At 37.2% G+C, this 18,204-nt stretch overlaps 1 protein-coding gene across 1 annotated transcript in view; it reads right to left on the bottom strand.

Moving 5' to 3' along the window:
- The window catches only part of LOC128649300 (annexin A1), a 106,668-nt gene extending 93,323 nt beyond the window's left edge, over positions 1-13,345 (bottom strand). Inside the window, exons 1-2 of the mRNA XM_053702499.1 lie at positions 13,272-13,345; positions 6,673-6,755 (exon numbers count right to left, since the gene is read on the bottom strand). Of these exons, the coding sequence (XP_053558474.1) occupies positions 6,673-6,741 (69 nt within the window). The 5' untranslated portion in view covers positions 6,742-6,755; positions 13,272-13,345. The remainder of the gene's footprint in view (positions 1-6,672; positions 6,756-13,271) is intronic.
- Between the last annotated feature and the right edge of the window lie 4,859 nt (positions 13,346-18,204).

The following is an 18,204-nucleotide window of genomic DNA, read 5'->3' on the forward strand; positions in this document are numbered from 1 at the left end:
CAATACAGTTAGTACATAAATTTCTATTGGGCTCCACCTTGGCATTGGAACAAATGACACAGATATCTTCCTCTGAGTCAGACATGTTTAACACACTAGCAATAACTTGCAACCTGGTTATAATCTTTTTTAGCAAAAACGTACTGTGCCTCAAAGAGGTACTTAAACGATTAAATGACAGTTGAGAAAATGAACTGAAAAACAGTTATAGCATCAACTTTAAAATAACACAACTTTTAGCAAAGGTTTGTTCCCATTAGTAAATAACAATAACTAAATTGACATAAAATTACAGAGTAACGTTTTTATTCACAGTCAATATAAAATTCTCACAGCTCTGCTGAGAGAATGTACCTCCCTTCAAAGAAGTTTGAAGACCCCTGAGATCTGTCAGAGATGAGCCGGATCATGCAGGAAATATAATAGTAGCTGACTGGAAATTTTTGATGCGTAGCAAAGAGCGCCAAAAAACGGCCCCTCCCTCTCACACACAGCAGTGAAGAGAAACGAAACTGTCACAATTTAAAGCAAACTGCCAAGTGGAAAATAATGCCCAAACATTTATTCACTCAGTACCTCAGCAATGTAAACGATTCTACATTCCAGCAAAAACGTTTAACATGATAATACTTATTAAAAGGATTAGTAACCTTAACAGAGTAGTTCCGGTGAAATACCATTCCCAGAATACTGAAGTGTATACATACATGTCATTATAACGGTATAGCAGGATTTTCTCATCAATTCCATTCAGAAAATAAAAACTGCTACATACCTCAATGCAGATTCATCTGCCCGCTGTCCCCTGATCTGAAGCTTTTACCTCCCTCAGATGGCCGAGAACAGCAATATGATCTTAACTACTCCGGTTAAAATCATAGTAAAAAACTCTGGTAGATTCTTCCTCAAAGTCTGCCAGAGAAGTAATAACACGCTCCGGTGCTATTGTAAAATAACAAACTTTTGATTGAAGTCATAAAAACTAAGTATAATCACCATAGTCCTCTCACACATCCTATCTAGTCGTTGGGTGCAAGAGAATGACTGGGACTGACGTAGAGGGGAGGAGCTATATGCAGCTCTGCTGGGTGAATCCTCTTGCATTTCCTGTTGGGGAGGAGTTATATCCCAGAAGTAATGATGACCCGTGGACTGATCACACATAACAGAAGAAATTATATTTAAGTTAGGGGGGTGTTAGTGTTAGGGTTAGACTTTAGGGGTTAATCAATTTATTAGAATAGCGGTGAGCTCCGGTCGTCAGATTAGGGGTTAATAATTGAAGTTAGGTGTCGGCGATGTTAGGGAGGGCAGATTAGGGGTTAATACTATTTATGATAGGGTTAGGGGTTAATAACTTTATTATAGTAGCGCTCAGGTCCGCTCTGCAGATTAGGGGTTAATAAGTGTAGGCAGGTGTCGGCGACGTTGAGGGGGGCAGATTAGGGGTTAATAAATATAATATAGGGGTCGGCAATGTTAGGGGTAGCAGATTAGTGGTACATAGGGATAACGTAGGTGGCGGCGCTTTGCGGTCGGAAGATTAGGGGTTAATTATTTTAAGTAGCTGGCGGCGACGTTGTGGGGGGCTGGTTAGGGGTTAATAAATGTAATACAGGGGTCGGCGGGGTTAGGGGCAGCAGATTAGGGGTACATAAGTATAACGTAGGTGGCGGTCGGCAGATTAGGGGTTAAAAATTTTAATCGAGTGGCGGCGATGTGGGGGGAGCTCGGTTTAGGGGTACTTAGGTAGTTTATGGGTGTTAGTGTACTTTAGGGTACAGTAGTTAAGAGCTTTATGAACCGGCGTTAGCCAGGAAGCTCTTAACTCCTGCTATTTTCAGGCGGCTGGAATTTTGTCGTTAGAGCTCTAACGCTCACTTCAGAAACGACTCTAAATACCGGCGTTAGAAAGATCCCATTGAAAAGATAGGATACGCAAATGGCGTAAGGGGGATCTGCGGTATTGAAAAGTCGCGGCTGAAAAGTGAGCGTTAGACCCTTTAATCACTGACTCCAAATACCAGCGGGCGGCCAAAACCAGCGTTAGGAGCCTCTAACGCTGGTTTTGACGGCTACCGCCGAACTCCAAATCTAGGCCTTAAAATGCTGTGGTAAGTAATGTGTGCAACAGGCAAAGAAGCCAGATAAACAAAGAAACAAATTAAAATGTTTAGAGAGGGTATAACAGAGCTTTTATCTATCTGGTATCTTACATGATGGTCCCAATTTTAGATGATCTCTTAATGTCACTGCCATTTTTTTTCTGCCCCCCCCCCCTTATATGTCCTGGCTTAACAAATTTAAACTGAACTATCTAAACTATGCCTGGCCTTGCTTTTGGCCTACCCTGATTTTAATCGTAATCCAGAGAGACTCTGCCCCACCTCTCACAGAGTGAAGACAAAATTAGGAAATATAGCATCATGAATAGCATTGCTTAGGTAAAATATTAGGCGATATGGAACTAACTTTTTCTCTTTTTTTTTTTTGTTCTAACATTCTTAAAGATTACCTGCATCTGCAATCAGAAATAGTGGATTTTAAAATAGAAGACTATAATCAGATTCATATTTTTTAACCAAAGCAACAGAATATAAGCAGATGTCCCTTTTTTAGTCACAAGATAGTAATCACAAGGTAGTATTCATAGCAAATTGTAGGTGTTGAGGCTAGTAAGTGCTGAGTAGATCTCGGTATACTCTTGAATCTTTACACCATTACAGAGCTTTTGGAAAACAGCAAATTGTTCCTAAATTTAATCAATTTACGGTTTGCTGTAAAGTAAAATTTAGGGTTAGAAATTTACTATATAGATAGCGGTTGCATCGCATTGAACATTAACTGATCATGTTTATACTATACATTAGTCCAGATAGTACTTTCTGTATTAGTGCTCTAAGAATATTGTGTATTGCTAGCAGGTAAGCAGTTTGTGTCAGCTTGTTTCATAGTAGGAAGCCAAGGGGTTAATGCGATATAAGTGGAAAACAAGTGTTAGTTTTATATACAAGCAATAATAAAATGCTCTGTGTGTTCACCTCCAGCAAAAGGAAGGGAAAAAAAAAAAATCTCAAGGAGCTTGCTGAACATCTGGTGATCTAATAAGAGAGAAATGCATAGCTCCCAACCCTTCAGGATTGTCATGGGTTGGGAGGTCTAGCCCACTGCCTACAGCCTTAGATTGTTCCAGTTTACAGGGACTATATTAGTCCTGCCCATGGACCACCTGGACATGCCAAGTTTACAGGGACTATATTAGCCCTGCCCATTGACCACCTGGATATGCCCATATACTTTAACATGGCCACCAACAGCCTAGACATGCCCATGATTCACCTGTGATCCTGCCCCTCTCAACATTGCCCATCCAAAAAACGCAACAAGCACTTTTTCAAGTTCAAGAGAGACAGCAATAAATATTAGGAGGTTTGCAAAAGTGTGTAGCCACCAATCATCAGCTAGTTCAGTCATATTTTTCAAGGAAGGATTGAACAATGAATTTGAAAACAGAAGTGAATTAAAAAAAAAAAAAAAAAAAAGTGTATTTACATTATATGCTTTATCTGAATTATGCAAGTTTAATGTTGATTTTCCTATTCCTTTAAATACAAGTTCTGTGTTGGGGTGACCCCATAGGTCAGCTATTGATTTAGAATATTAAATATCTATGACAGAGACTTTGGGACATTACATGAACATAGTGAGATAGCACAGGACAAGGGGTAGTAAATAAGTATGACACTTTGGAATATAAATATGAATCTGAACAATATTGCAAGGCATTTAGCCTGATCATAAGAGGGACAGACTATGGGAAGCAGAGCCAGCACAGTCTGATGCAAGTCATCTGAGGTTTTGCAGAGACTAATGCCACACCCAGTTAAATCAATGTACAGGAAGAAATGAAGCAGAGAGTGAACATAATACAAGAATGTTCTGCACTGCAGCAAAAATGAAAGGGCAGTTTATTTTGGCAACCAAGAACATTTTCTTGTATTATCACATCTGCTAGGTTATAACCTCCTGTTTTTGCTCAAACTATTAAAAGAAAAAGTTTTGCTTCAATAACATTAAATCAAGAAAGTTTCTAAAATATAAAAATATATAAGAAATTGTTATTGATTTATATAACAAAAACTAACATTGGGGTCAATCACAATCCTGTAGAAAAGTGTATTCAAAATAGAAATTAAAAAAAAAAAAAAAAAAAAAAAAAAAAGGCATTAGAGTAATCCAAGTGGGAATGCCCAGTAATAAAGTAGTCCGTTGCCCAGAGACAAAACTTATTTTGTACTTTCTGAAAAGAGATTGTTTTATTTTAGTGAAAACATTTTCTGCAGGTCATTTGTGAAGTTAGTATAATTGCCTAGTTGAAAAATTAAATTAAAGCACTAGCTCAATTGCAATATGTTGATTAACTGGAGAATAAAGCAATTTTTAAAGTGTTAGACTATATTGCAGCAGTGAAAATGTCATTGCAAGTTCGCTGCAGAGGGGAAAAAAAAAAAAGGGGGATAGATAATCCCTTTATTATCCATTCCCCAGTTTTGCATAACCAACAGTTATATTAATAGTTTTTACCTCTGATTACCTTGTATCTAAGCCTGTGCAGACTGCCCAATAATTTTGACAGACTTGCATTTAGCCAATCAGTGCCGATTTCTAGGTAACTCCATGGTAGTGAAAACAAATTATCTATATGGCACACATGGACTAGCACTGTCTAGCTCCCTACCTAGGTTAAGCTGATAAAGAATACCAAGAGAACAAAGCACATTTGATAAAAGTTAATTGGAAAGCAGTTTAAAATTGCATGCCCTATTTGAATCATGAAAGTTTAAATTTTGACTAGACTGCCCCTTTAAAAAAAAAAAAAAAAAAAAAAAAAGGGAGGACATGAAACCTATGATTTAGATAGAACATACAATTTTAAACAACTTTCCAGTTTACTTCTATTACCAAATTTGCTTCATTCTCTTGATATAATTTATTGAAGGAGCAGCAATGCACTACTGGTTTCTAACTAAATACATGGGTGAGCCAATGACAATTAATAATAAAAAAAAAAATATATATATATATATATATATATATATCCACCAATCAGCAGCTAGAACCTATGTTTTACTGCTCCTAAGCTTACCTAGATAAACCTTTCAGCAAATGATAACAAAAGGAGGAAGCAAATTAAATAATGGAAAGTTGTTTAAAATTGTATTCTCCGTTTGAATCATGAATGTCCAATTATGAATTTAAGCTTTTAAAATGTCTCTTTAATACGTTTACTTCCATTGCTCTTGGCCTAAAGGCATAATAAGGTAAAAAAGTAATAATAATAAAAAATAAAAAAAAAGTGTGTTGCTCACAACACCATCTTATATTTAAGAGTCCCAGCTTTGTAGACTGGTAAAGGCTAGGAGGGGTTAAAAAAAAAAACCCCAGAGAGACAGTCATCAATCAATGTGCTGCTCCTTCTTTAAAAAAAAAAATTCTCTTCATACAGAGAACTGCCTATTATATTAAAGTTTTAATAAAAGCAATGTTTTACCTATGGCCTTTCTCTGCACTATGGGAACAGGTGACATAAAAACTTAGGAAATAGGAGGTGCTATTTCTCTCTGACCTATTTGTAAATTAAAGAGACAGTAAAGTCAAAATTAAACTTGCATGAGTCAGATAGGGCATGCAATTTTAAACAACTTTCCAATTTACTTTTATAATCAAAATTTGCTTTGTTCCCTTGGTGATATTTTTGAAAATCAAAACCTAGGTAGGCTTAAAGTGTCAGTAAACATTAAAAATAATGTTATATAATTCTACACATAGTTCAGAATTATATAACATTATATTAGCGCAATCTTTATAAAACAAAATTTCCCCTCTGAATTTAAAAAAAAAAAACCTGCTGTTTTACAGACCCGCTCTCTGTGATCTGCTGAGCGGGTCTGTTTTTATCAAACAGCGCATCGGGCCAGCTGTATAGTCACAGCCCGGCCTGACCGCGCCATAGCACTAAGTGCAGCTCACTCCTGCTGTATCTGACAGAGCTGCACTTAGTGCTTGGCTAAACTGCATGTCTGTCAAAATCACTGAGATAAGGGGGCAGTCTGCAGAGGCTTAGACACAAGGTAATCACAGAGGTAAAACATTAATATAACTGTGTTGGTTATGCAAAACTGGGTTATGGGTAATAAAAAGGATTATCAATCTTTTTAAACAATAACAATTCTGGTGTAGACTGTCCCTTTAACTGTAGAAAAGTTTATCTAACGATTTTCAACAGAAAAGCACCATTTTAAAAAGTCTATGGGGATTTTTGGTAGATAAATAATTTGATAAGTATTTCTAAAGGATTGTGATTAACTCCTTTAAGCAATAATGGTTTGTTTGAATGTCTAGATATAGATGTTTGTAGAAGATAAATTATGTAAGGTATCACTTCCTACTGACATCCGCTATAGTTCACTGCTGTGCCATCTTAATCTCTATGTAACTCTACTGACTCACAGCTCAGAAAGATTACTCCTTATATGGAGCAACAGTTTCTTTGTGTCATTTTGAAACAATGGGATACATTAAAAAGAGAAAACATTCATATACACTAATATAAATATGTATATAACAGTGCAATATTCATCCAGATTTGCCCGTATTTTAAAGTGAACTTACAGTGCATGGGGGGTGCCCTCCAGCATCTAAAAATGCAGCCTGGGAGAGAAATTCTTGCATAAATGACATGATGTGTCAGGTTCCTGGGGAGAGAATCATATTGTTGTTTAAAAGTGTACTAACAAATATAAATTCAGTAAAGTAAAATGCCAATCTTATCCAAATCAGCCCGATTTTTTTCCCCCCTAGTGTTGTAATAGGGCTGATTTGAATAAGATTGATATTAAAATTTGTGATGTTTGCACTGTCAAAGTTTGCTGCACTATGTATGCAATGTCTTGATAGTTAGATATCACTGTAGCACCGTTGTTGTGCAAGGGTTACCATAGCAACGCCTGTCACAGCTATGTGACGGCATGGCCGATGGACGCCGTGCTGTAAGGTATTTAAAGTATGTTTAATTGTAGCTTGCCAATTGTTCAGGTTTACTTAGATGAACCTGCTGTGAAACATTTGACCAAGGCACAAATGAGCACCGAAACGTTATGCCCTTTTTAATGGTTTGCCAAATAAAATGTTGGATTTTATTAATATAAGACCAAATCAGTGCTTTTTCTGGATCTGGAGATATAGATATATATATATATATATATATATATATATATATATATATATATATATATATATATATATATATATATATACACACTTTTTTTTTTTCCTCTCTTCTGAAAAAGGGAAAATATATCCCTGAAACGTCAATAAAGTTGACTTTTTGTTTGATGCAAATCCTGGCTTGTTGCAGCTTTTGTTGGGTAACTTATTTTCAAGTTGAACAGCTATGTGGTTGACCACAGGAGGGCAAATTCATACTTGGACTGTATGAATAATAATAATAATAATAATAATAATAATAATAATAATAATAATATCATCATTTTGTAGAGCGCCAACAGATTCCGCAGCGCTGTATGTATCATGAAGCAAATAAAGAGATAATAGACAAGAACAAAATCTTGTTACAAAAAGACAGGGAATTCAGCACTCTTTTCAAAAAGGGCTATTAACCTCTTAAGGACATGACGGAATTTTTCCATCATAAAACAATTGAGCAAACTGAAAGCTGTCTCCTTAAAGGGTTCAAGACAGAATCACAGAACAACGTGATGATGTGAAAAACAAGAATCAAAAAAAGTAGTGTCGCAAGATATTTTGAATATTTTCATGGGTGCAATCCTGACTCTCTGAAATGTATTGGCATAGACAAAGGCATAACAAATGGCAGAGGGGGAGACGATGACAAAACTCTCCTAAGAAAGGAATGTAGATTGATTTCTATTCTGGAGAGCCAAGTCCCTAATGGTTTAAATGACAAGCTGGATATGGCTTGCTTCCTATGAATATAACAGGTCTTCCATTTGATTTGACATTTGTACTCAATCGCTATTAATAATAACTTTTCTTTTATGTTCTAAGTTGGCAAGTAAGACTTCCTTAGTGTAATGTACAATGAGGCTACATAAAGACTTAGTAACAATTGTTACTTAGGTCTATAAATGTTATAGATTTTAAATGATCAAGTTACTTTCACCCGTCAGTAGGGGCACAACATTGTATCAAGTTAAAAAGGGACGTTTACGTCTTTACTTCATACGCCCTGACAAAGCCCTGTCTCACTACCAGACGAGGGGGTTAAACGCGTGTCGGCATTGGCTGACTGGTCTACGTGGTGTGCACTAGATTGCAAAGTACCGCTATGAAAATGTTGGCGTCCTATGGAGTAGTTCTTCTCTAAAGCACGGATAAAGACAAGAAAAGCATTACTTCTAAGGATAAGCAAGGTTCCTTTCGTCTAGACAACTGACAGTAAGGCTGTATGCACCTCTTGTATGTAAGCCACTGACTGGTTTCTGAAAGTTGGAGTAAACTTTCTTTTTTCACAGAAGCAGGCACAAGTATCCCTGTCGAGGGTTTGCCACTACGTATATGCTTACGGAAATGTGATTTAAGCAAATACCAACTACTTATTTACGCTACAAATCCAGCTGAACTCTGCATAACTGTGCATACTAAATGCTTTGAATGCCACTTAACCATTATTACGGCACAATTGATAGAAGTTTGCTTACTAATCCTTGTATGCTTTACTATATGCCATATGTGCATATTTAGGTGGGTTTGTTTTCTAGACAACTTAGATCCCAATTTATACCTGCCCAGTATTTATCTCCGTAATTGTGAGTTCTGAGTGCAGCAGGGTGTAGTTGGTCTAGTTAATTTCTCACCTATAATTTACTACCGTGCTTGTACCTGTATTATCTATGATAAGCTCCATTAAGCTGATTGAATGCTGCTTTATGCATATGTAAGGATGTTTGTGTATAACAAGGAGATTTCTACCTAACCACTTAGATCCCATTTTATACCTGCCCAGGCTATACCTCGTTTTATTTGGGGGTTCTGTGAGCAGTAGGGTGTAGTTGGTTAGGAAACTCTCCTATTCACTTGTTTGAACTATCTTTGCGCCTGTGCCCACTCTGACCGGTCAGTTTTCTATACGTAGAATGTTATATCTACATTTATGTATATTTGTTTTAAATATATGTACTTACCTGCCAACACTATCTGTGCACTTACTTTTTTAGAATTTCACATGTTGAGAGACCTGTGGTGTGCCCATGGGGCGAGGTGTCACTGACTTACAATAAAAAAATTGTGGTTAAATATCTATTTTGAGGAGTCTATATTTTTGAAGAGTGCTGAATTCCCTGTCTTTTTGTAACAAGATTTAGTTCTTGTGTATTCTCTATTTGCTTCATGATATTTGTTGTTAAGGGTCTGCACCATTAGCCTTCCAGGCAATTATATGACTAACTCAGCTAGTTAATTTCACAGTCTTCTGATATATAGCTCTGCACCAGCGTTTGCTTCCCCTCTGATTACTTCTTGATATATAATTTTATTTTTTAGCATGATTACATTTTTCTTCCCCTCCCCCCATAGACAAGATTTGAGTTCCCCTTAAACCTTCTTCGCACCTTTGCTTCTCACGTATCCATATCAGACTATTGACTATGCAGCAGCCCTATAAGCCACATACCCATATTAGACATCTGCCCCTGCACAACCTCCATTAGTCACATAGCCATAACAGGTCAAAACAGCTTGACCCTGCAAAATTCTTTGGCCTTTACATAAGAATCCTAACCACACAACCCCTATGTCAGCTTTATACCCACATTATACTCATGTCCCTGCAGCCATTATTTAAGTCACTTAAAACCACATCAGTCCTGCAATGGGATCCATCACACACACCCACTAACTAAGATGAAGTGCTGCTGTTAATTCACATATCTGAAGCAGCTATTACACACAGATTGACAACTGAGACAGAACCAGTGTGGATAAAGTGAAGAAAATTTAACAGCACCACTCAGGAGTGACAAGATGGAGAGAAGAAAGATTTTTGGGCTTGGCTATCAAGGATATAGCAGCTAGGCTGTGATGTTTAAAGGAGGAGGTGTTTCGACTGCTGGCAGTAGGGTATCTGCATTCACTAAAGCACCTGCAGTACCCCCAGTGGATACCTAGAGAATAAGGAACTAAGCAGAGAGCGGTACTAAATTTAGAAACTCCAGATAAAATTTGTCAAGTTCCTATGCAAGTCAATATTACGCTGGGAAATAGGATTTACAAATTTAAAACTATGCACTTTTTACATGAATTGTTATTACTGATCATGTCACCACTTACAAAACCAAAGCCCAAACAATGTCATGCTGACACTTTACCTCACTCCACCACAGTCACATCCCACCAAGACATAAATTTTAGCAAAATTATATTTTTCGCCAATACTGAAAATATTGTAAAAACACAACCATACTTCACCTGTAAAGACAGCATTAATGGCTTGTTTATCATTATTAATACTGAAATAAAACAAAGTTGTATTCGATAGATTTCGTGCATCAATCCCTTTTTAAGCACTCAATAATACCATTAAAAAAAAGGTAAGCATTGACCTGTGCATGGGTGCATTTGATTTTTTTTTATTTTTTTTTAAAATAGAATATTTTTTGCACAATACTTCCATTAGCAAAAATGCCTTAATTTGGGTCATACGAGCCACTAATGACTCTCTGGGAAGGTGTGGTATAAGAATGCTGGTTCAAGCACAATCACAGCATATGTGTGAATGCAACTGAAAAAGCAAGAATACCTCTTACTAGAAGCATTTTTGCTAATGGAAGTATATTGCAAAAATGTTTGTTTCAAAATCAAATGCACCCATGTACAGTTCAATGTTAACCTTTCATCCCTTTAAGTCTTTACCTCCCAATCATCACAAATATTGCAACAAAGCCATAATTTTCCATCTATCCTAGCAACACTATACCAAAGCAAACAACATAAAAGATCTCTATAATTCATAAGTACAAACAGTTACTGCAACATAAACACTCTAGTTCCCCACCCAGAAATCATTCATCAAGCAACACTGCATAGAAAAAGGAATACACTACATACTGTGCCAAGTGCCTTGTGGTTATGCTATGAGATTAGTAATCTCATATAAGCGATATCAGCTACATGATTAGATCTGCTGGGAGTATAAACTTTATAAATAAAATAAACTATCCACATGTGCCTGTTTGTGTGCAATATACTTATGTTTGTATGAGAAACTGGTGATTTAAAAGGTTAGAAAATGTAAATGTATTGTACTATAAAAGTAGTATAGGGTCTTACTACCAATCTGATCACAGTAAATCTATATGAACTATAATTGTTATGTGAACAAAACTGATGAATTTTGGGTTTCCTGTAATTTAAAAAAAAAAAAAAAAAACGACATATGCACAGTCACTTCCCTTCTACCCTGTAACACAGTTTTTAAAAGAGAAGTGTAAAATGGTGGTCACTTCTTATGCAGCCCTAAAACAGATGAAAAAAATATAAATTTTAAAAAAAAAAAAAAAAAAAAAAGGGGAAGAAAAAGGATATGAAACCCAAAATTTTTATTTTGTGATTCAGACAGAGTAAACCATTTTTGGTTTTTTTTTTTGGCGGGGGAACTTTTATCAAATATGCTTCCTTCCCTATGTTATTCTTTGTTGAAGAGATACATAGGTAGATGTCTGAATGACTACATGGGAAGAAATAGTGTCGTCATCTAGTTCCCTAGCAAATGAATAACATTCTTGCAAAAAGACTGCCATATAATCTTCCAGACATATGCACAGTCATGAGATTATGTCCAACGTCAAACTTCAACGTTGGCTTTTAATAAAGCAAGTTAATTGCACATCTTGCTAGGACAGTCCCTTTCCTAATACTTTCAAAATGGCAAAGCACTTAGGAGGTTTAACTTGGCCCACAACCCATGCCCTAGCAGCACAATCACCTGGGAGCATTTCCCACAGCATGGAAAGCACTCTGAGGAAAACTGCGTGCAAATCCAGTAACACAGGCAGATAACCCCAGAGCAAAGTGGGGACAAACACATATATATATATATATACACACACACACACACACACTTGTGGCAAGTCTCTAGTTGGGTTTGCACCGGTTTCCTCTGGGGGTAACTTGCTTGTGTTAAGGGATGTGCGCATTGTTTATCCTGGGAGTGTTTTCCATGTTGCGTTAAATACATCCGGATTATTCTGCCAGGGCCATGAAATGTGTATATAATTAGAATAAAAAAAAAAAAAAAAAAAAAAAAATTTATATATATATATTTATATATATATATATATATATATATATATATATATATATATATATATATATATATATATATATATATATATATATATATATATATATATATATATATATACACATAAGCTTTTAATAGACCCTGGAGCACAGCTAAGTGTTCGTGCATCATATCCTATATTCCCTGTTCAGTAAGTATTAGGAACGTATAAACCTACACATATATATATATATATATATATATATATATATACACACACACGCATACACACACACCACCAAAAACAAGTTTGTACATAAGTGCTTTATTCTCTTTAACTACACAGCATGATCTTACAACTCTCTCCTCTAAGTGAGCAATTTCTGTAAATGGTTCAGATAAGCTGTTAAACTGGTTCAGACATTAACAAAATAGTGAATAAACTACTTTACAGTCATATAAAAGCACATTAGCGAACCATAATATTAATAAGATATGTCACACGTCATAATTTACTGACCATCCTATTAAGAGTTAATGCAAAGTTGGCAGTAAGACTATAAATCTGTTCCGAGTTTGCAGACACAGAGGGGAAAAAAAAAAATAGTTTCACATGACTCAGTTTGACTGAAGCAATGGATTTCAACATATGTAAAAAAAAAAACTAAGTTCAAATCAAATTTCAAAAAATAAAGTTTGCCTGTAACAGACTATGCATGATTTAGGATTAAATATTAGCCATGATATAGCTAAAACACTGATTCTATGTGTTATGGGATCCAGCACAGCAAAATACAAGTCATACAATGTAATATTCATTTCTGTTTTAAGTTTATCTGATATAATTATTTTATTTATAAAATATTTTACCAGGAAGGATACATTTCATAGGTTTCTTAACTAAAGAATAAATAACTAATAAGCTAAAAACAGGGGGGAGAAAGCTACTTACCTTTAATTGATTCAGATGAGAAGGTGCTTTCCTCTGAGTCTGAGCTACAAGCTGAAAAGGGTTGAGAAAAAGAACTATTTTTTATGAAGAAGCTGACTAACCACACCTAGCAACAGCCACATAACTCTAGCAATGACCTGATTGGTTGGCAAGCTTTACTCCTTGGCAATGTTGTTTATACTGACAAATGACTAATTCCAAAATGGAAAGACATTTCCTAGCAAAGCAATGTGCACTTGGAGTAGTTTTGGTGCATCTAACAGTTTGTGAGAAAACATTTCTAACTTTAAAGTTGTCATTAGCAGGACAGGCCTATGCATTTGGGGCTCATTCATAGTTCCACAGCTTCTGTTTATCCTTTACAGCTTCTTAAATAAAGACTATATTATTTGTTAACTACTCTATTTAAAAAAAAAAATCAATAAAAAAAAAATCTTTATTTGTTTAAACAGTTTTACTATTAATCACAGTTGTTAGGTGAACAAATATAATGTTATCTGTCTCTTAAAGGGACGTGCATAGTTGCCGACATATGAAAAATAATTCCAGGGATACTTTGCAGCAAAGCCACGCCCATTTACGGTTGCTCCACTCAGACCACCAAACAAGCTCATAAAATACTAGTAGTATAATTTAGCCATACAGATTGCTTGAAAATATAGGAGAGTAAAATGTAATATTTAATGATTCAGATAGAGCATGTAATTTTTAAATTCACTTCTACTATGAAATTTAGTTTGTTCTCTTGGGTACCTTTGTTGAAAAGAATATGTACATATTCTCAGCAACAGCAATTCACCACTGGTGATTGGTGGCCACAATCATACATTTGTCTTTTGTCATTGGCTCACCAGGTATGCTCAGCTCCATTGCTGCACTGGAGATGACTTTAACTATGCGTTTAATCCATCAGATGGTTAAACGCAAGCAATTGTGCAATAATAAGATTATTCTTGTATTGTTATAGCCTTTAATGTAGGTTAAATCATCAAGCTCCTCATCCCCTCCCTTACTCTCAAGCATGTAATTGCCATAGGAAGACTATCTTTACAGCGAGTACCAAAATAAGTAAGAAGGGTTAAATTATAAAGCCTTCAGCATATGTATAGCAATCCTTGTTTGTATAGATGTTACACAGCCTGACATTATACAGATATTAGCACAATATGTTTGCCTGCTGACTGTTGGGGCTGCTGGAGTTGAAACCAATCTACTGTATGTAAATTTACTGAAGATTTGTTTTTTTACTTTTGCTAAAACACTATTGAACGTTTCACAAGTAGGGTTGCCACCTTTTGCCCAGAAGATTCCTGGACACTTTGTAAATGGGGGTGAAGGGGCATGGCTCGGGTGTGGCTTGGGCCTGGCTTCTTGCGGCCTCAAATTCAATATAAAATAAAATTTATATATTATATATATATATTATATTTATATATCCTATAATATAAAAGGCCAAGTGTGTTTGTCCGAAGCTGTCATGCGTAGTAGAGACAGCACAAGGACAAACACACCTGGCCTTAAATTGACATGCTGTTTGCGGCGAAAGTGGGCGTAGTCAGACGGAAGTTTGGGTGTGAACGGGCATGGTCGGGGGGTGTGGCGCGAGAGAGAGGGGAGAGAAATAGAAATATAGGGGGAGAGACAAAAAAAGATAGGAAAGAGCTAAAGAGAGGGGAAGAGCAGAAGAGAGGGGAAAGTGCAGAAGAGAGGGGGGGGAGAGCAAAATAGAGGGGAAAGAGCAAAAGAGAGGGGAAATAGCAGAAGAGAGGGGGGAGATAGAGCAAAATAGAGGTGAAAGAGAGGGGGAAGAGAGAAAAAGAGAGGGGGAGAGAGAGCAAAAGATAGGGGGAGAGAGAGCAATAGAGAGGGGAGAGAGAGAAAAAGAGAGGGGGGAGAGAGAGCAAAAGAAAGGGAGGAGAAAGAGCAATAGAGAGGGGGAGAGAGAGATCAAAAGAGAGGAGGAGAGAGAGAGCAAAAGAGAGTGATGGAGAGAGAGAGCAAAAAGAGAGGGGGAAGAGACAGAGCGCAAAAGAGAGGGGGGAGAGAGAACGCAAAAGAGAGGGGGGAGAGAGAGCGCAAAAGAGAGGGGGAGAGAGCGCAAAAGAGAGGGGGAGAGAGAGCGCAAAATTGTGGGGGAGAGAGAGAGCACAAAAGAGAGAGAGAAAGCAAAAGAGAGGGGGAGAGAGAGAGCATAAACCGAGGGGGGAGAGAGAGCGCAAAAGAGAGGGGGAGAGAGAGCAAAAGAGAGGGGGAGAAAAAAGCAAAATAGAGGGGGAGAGAGGGAGCAAAAGAGAGGGGGGAGAGAGAGAGCAATAGAGAGGTGGAGCGAGAGAGAGCGCAAAAGAGAGGGGGAGAGAGCACAAAAGAAAGGGGGAGAGAGAGCAAAAGAGAGGGGGGAGAGAGAGAGCAAAAGAGAGGGGGAGAGAGTGCAAAAGAGAGCTGTAGAGAGCGCAAAAGAGAGGGGGAGAGAGCGCAAAAGAGAGGGGGAGAGAGCACAAAAGAGAGGGGGAGAGAGAGAGAGCAAGGGGTGGGACCGCTGTACTGCAAAAAATGGCCCATGTGAATGGGCTTTAGGACTAGTATTATATATAATATGTATATTGTATTATATATTTATATATTATATATATATATATATCATATGTAATATATATATATAATATATATAATATATATATATATTATATATAATACATATATATATATATATATATTATATATATCAAATATATAATATATATAGCTGATCAGAGATGTGCTCATGCGCGAAACGCGTTAGATAGGAGCTTACCTGATGTCTTTTATGGAAACCTGCTCCTAATAAACTGTATTTATTCACCTACAGACCCAGCTCGTTTTATATATATATATATATATATATATATATATATATATATATATATATATATATACCACAGCCAGTACATTACAGGAGAACACCCTGACTTAGAGCACAATGTGACCCTGTGGTTTAAGAAGCTAGTCTTCAGGAAACATGTTTATAAATTGATTGTACCTCTGTGCTGTGCTGTTAGTTACGGGACCTTCTGCACGCACCTCTGCTGTTTGACTGTCAAGTGTCTCCTTACTAATGGCACTAATAACTCTGCACATCACAGCTGCACAGATCAGCGGTGGATGGACGTGACCCTCCTCTTCCCCCCTCCCTCCCACATACTCCAGGCAGCAGGCTCCGTCTCTCCTCCCGCCAAGCTAAAAGCTCCCCTGGCCAGCTAATTTTTTTTTTAATCTGTGCTCACTGCTGCTCCAGGGGAGCTCTTAGCCTGGGGCATTTGACGGTAGTTCCGGGATATGGGACATACAGTCCCAGACCGGGACTGTCCCGGTGAAACCGGGGCAGGTTGCAACCCTATTCAAAAGTAAGGTAGCATTTTATGAAGTAGATAGTAATTTTTTATCTTTGCTGCAGCAGTGATTGTGGCCAGTAGGTTAATATATCCAGAAATGCCCCAGTAAGTCTAGATTTCTTTTAATGTTTTCTGAATTCTAGTCCCAGCACATGAAGAGCCTGATATATTAAACCCCTGCTAACCCCTGTTCCAAACTGTGCAACACTATTGAGATACTTTGCTTCATTACCCCTTGTCTCATACTCTCTCTGGTATTATATATAACATGGCTTCCCCTTACATGAGTAATAGAGTAAAATTGAAAGCAACATCGACCTCTGTGGTGGGAGTACTGCACTGCACACAATATTATGAAACTAAACCCAAGTACAAATGGACATGGGATAGATTTAATGCACAGGACAAGAAGCCAAAAAATAGGACTGTCCCAGGCAAAAAAATGAGACAGTTGACAACTATGTGAGATATTACTATTTGTAATATAAAATAGTATGTATATTATACTTTATTTTTCTTTATTTTGCTGTAAAATGCCTTACATTTGTGTTAAAACTGTGTTTATCCCAATCCCACACTCTATAGAAAGGCTAAAAAGCTAATTATGTTACCTATGGCCTAGATTTGGAGTTTTGTCGGTAAAGACCCGCGTAGCTAACGCCGGCTTTTTTCTGGCCGCACCATAAAAATAACTCTGGTATTGAGAGTCCACATAAAGGCTGCGTTAGGCTCCAAAAAAGGAGCGTAGAGCATATTTAACGCAGCTTCAACTCTCGATACCAGAGTTGCTACGCAAGCGGCCAGCCTCAAAAATGTGCTTGTGCACGATTCTCCCATAGAAAACAATGGGGCTGTTTGAGCTGAAAAAAAACCTAACACCTGCAAAAAAGCTGCGTTCAGCTCCTAACGCAGCCCCATTGTTTGCTATGGGGAAACAGTTCCTACGTCTGCACCTAACACCCTAACATGTACCCCGAGTCTAAACACCCCTAACCTTACACTTATTAACCCCTAATCTGCCGCCCCCGCTATCGCTGACCCCTGCATATTATTATTAACCACTAATCTGCCGCTCCGTAAACCGCCACTACTTAGATTATCCCTATGTACCCCTAATCTGCTGCCCTAACATCGCCGACCCCTATATTATATTTATTAACCCCTAATCTGCCCCCCACAACGTCGCCTCCACCTGCCTACACTTATTAACCCCTAATCTGCCGACCGGACCTGAGCGCTACTATAATAAAGTTATTAACCCCTAATCCGCCTCACTAACCCTATAATAAATAGTATTAACCCCTAATCTGCCCTCCCTAACATCGCCGACACCTAACTTCAATTATTAACCCCTAATCTGCCGACTGGAGCTCACCGCTATTCTAATAAATGTATTAACCCCTAAAGCTAAGTCTAACCCTAACACTAACACCCCCCTAAGTTAAATATAATTTACATCTAACGAAATTAATTATCTCTTATTAAATAAATTATTCCTATTTAAAGCTAAATACTTACCTGTAAAATAAATCCTAATATAGCTACAATATAAATTATAATTATAT

The sequence above is a fragment of the Bombina bombina genome, chromosome 2, assembly GCF_027579735.1.
Source record: "Bombina bombina isolate aBomBom1 chromosome 2, aBomBom1.pri, whole genome shotgun sequence".
Lineage (NCBI taxonomy): Eukaryota > Metazoa > Chordata > Amphibia > Anura > Bombinatoridae > Bombina > Bombina bombina.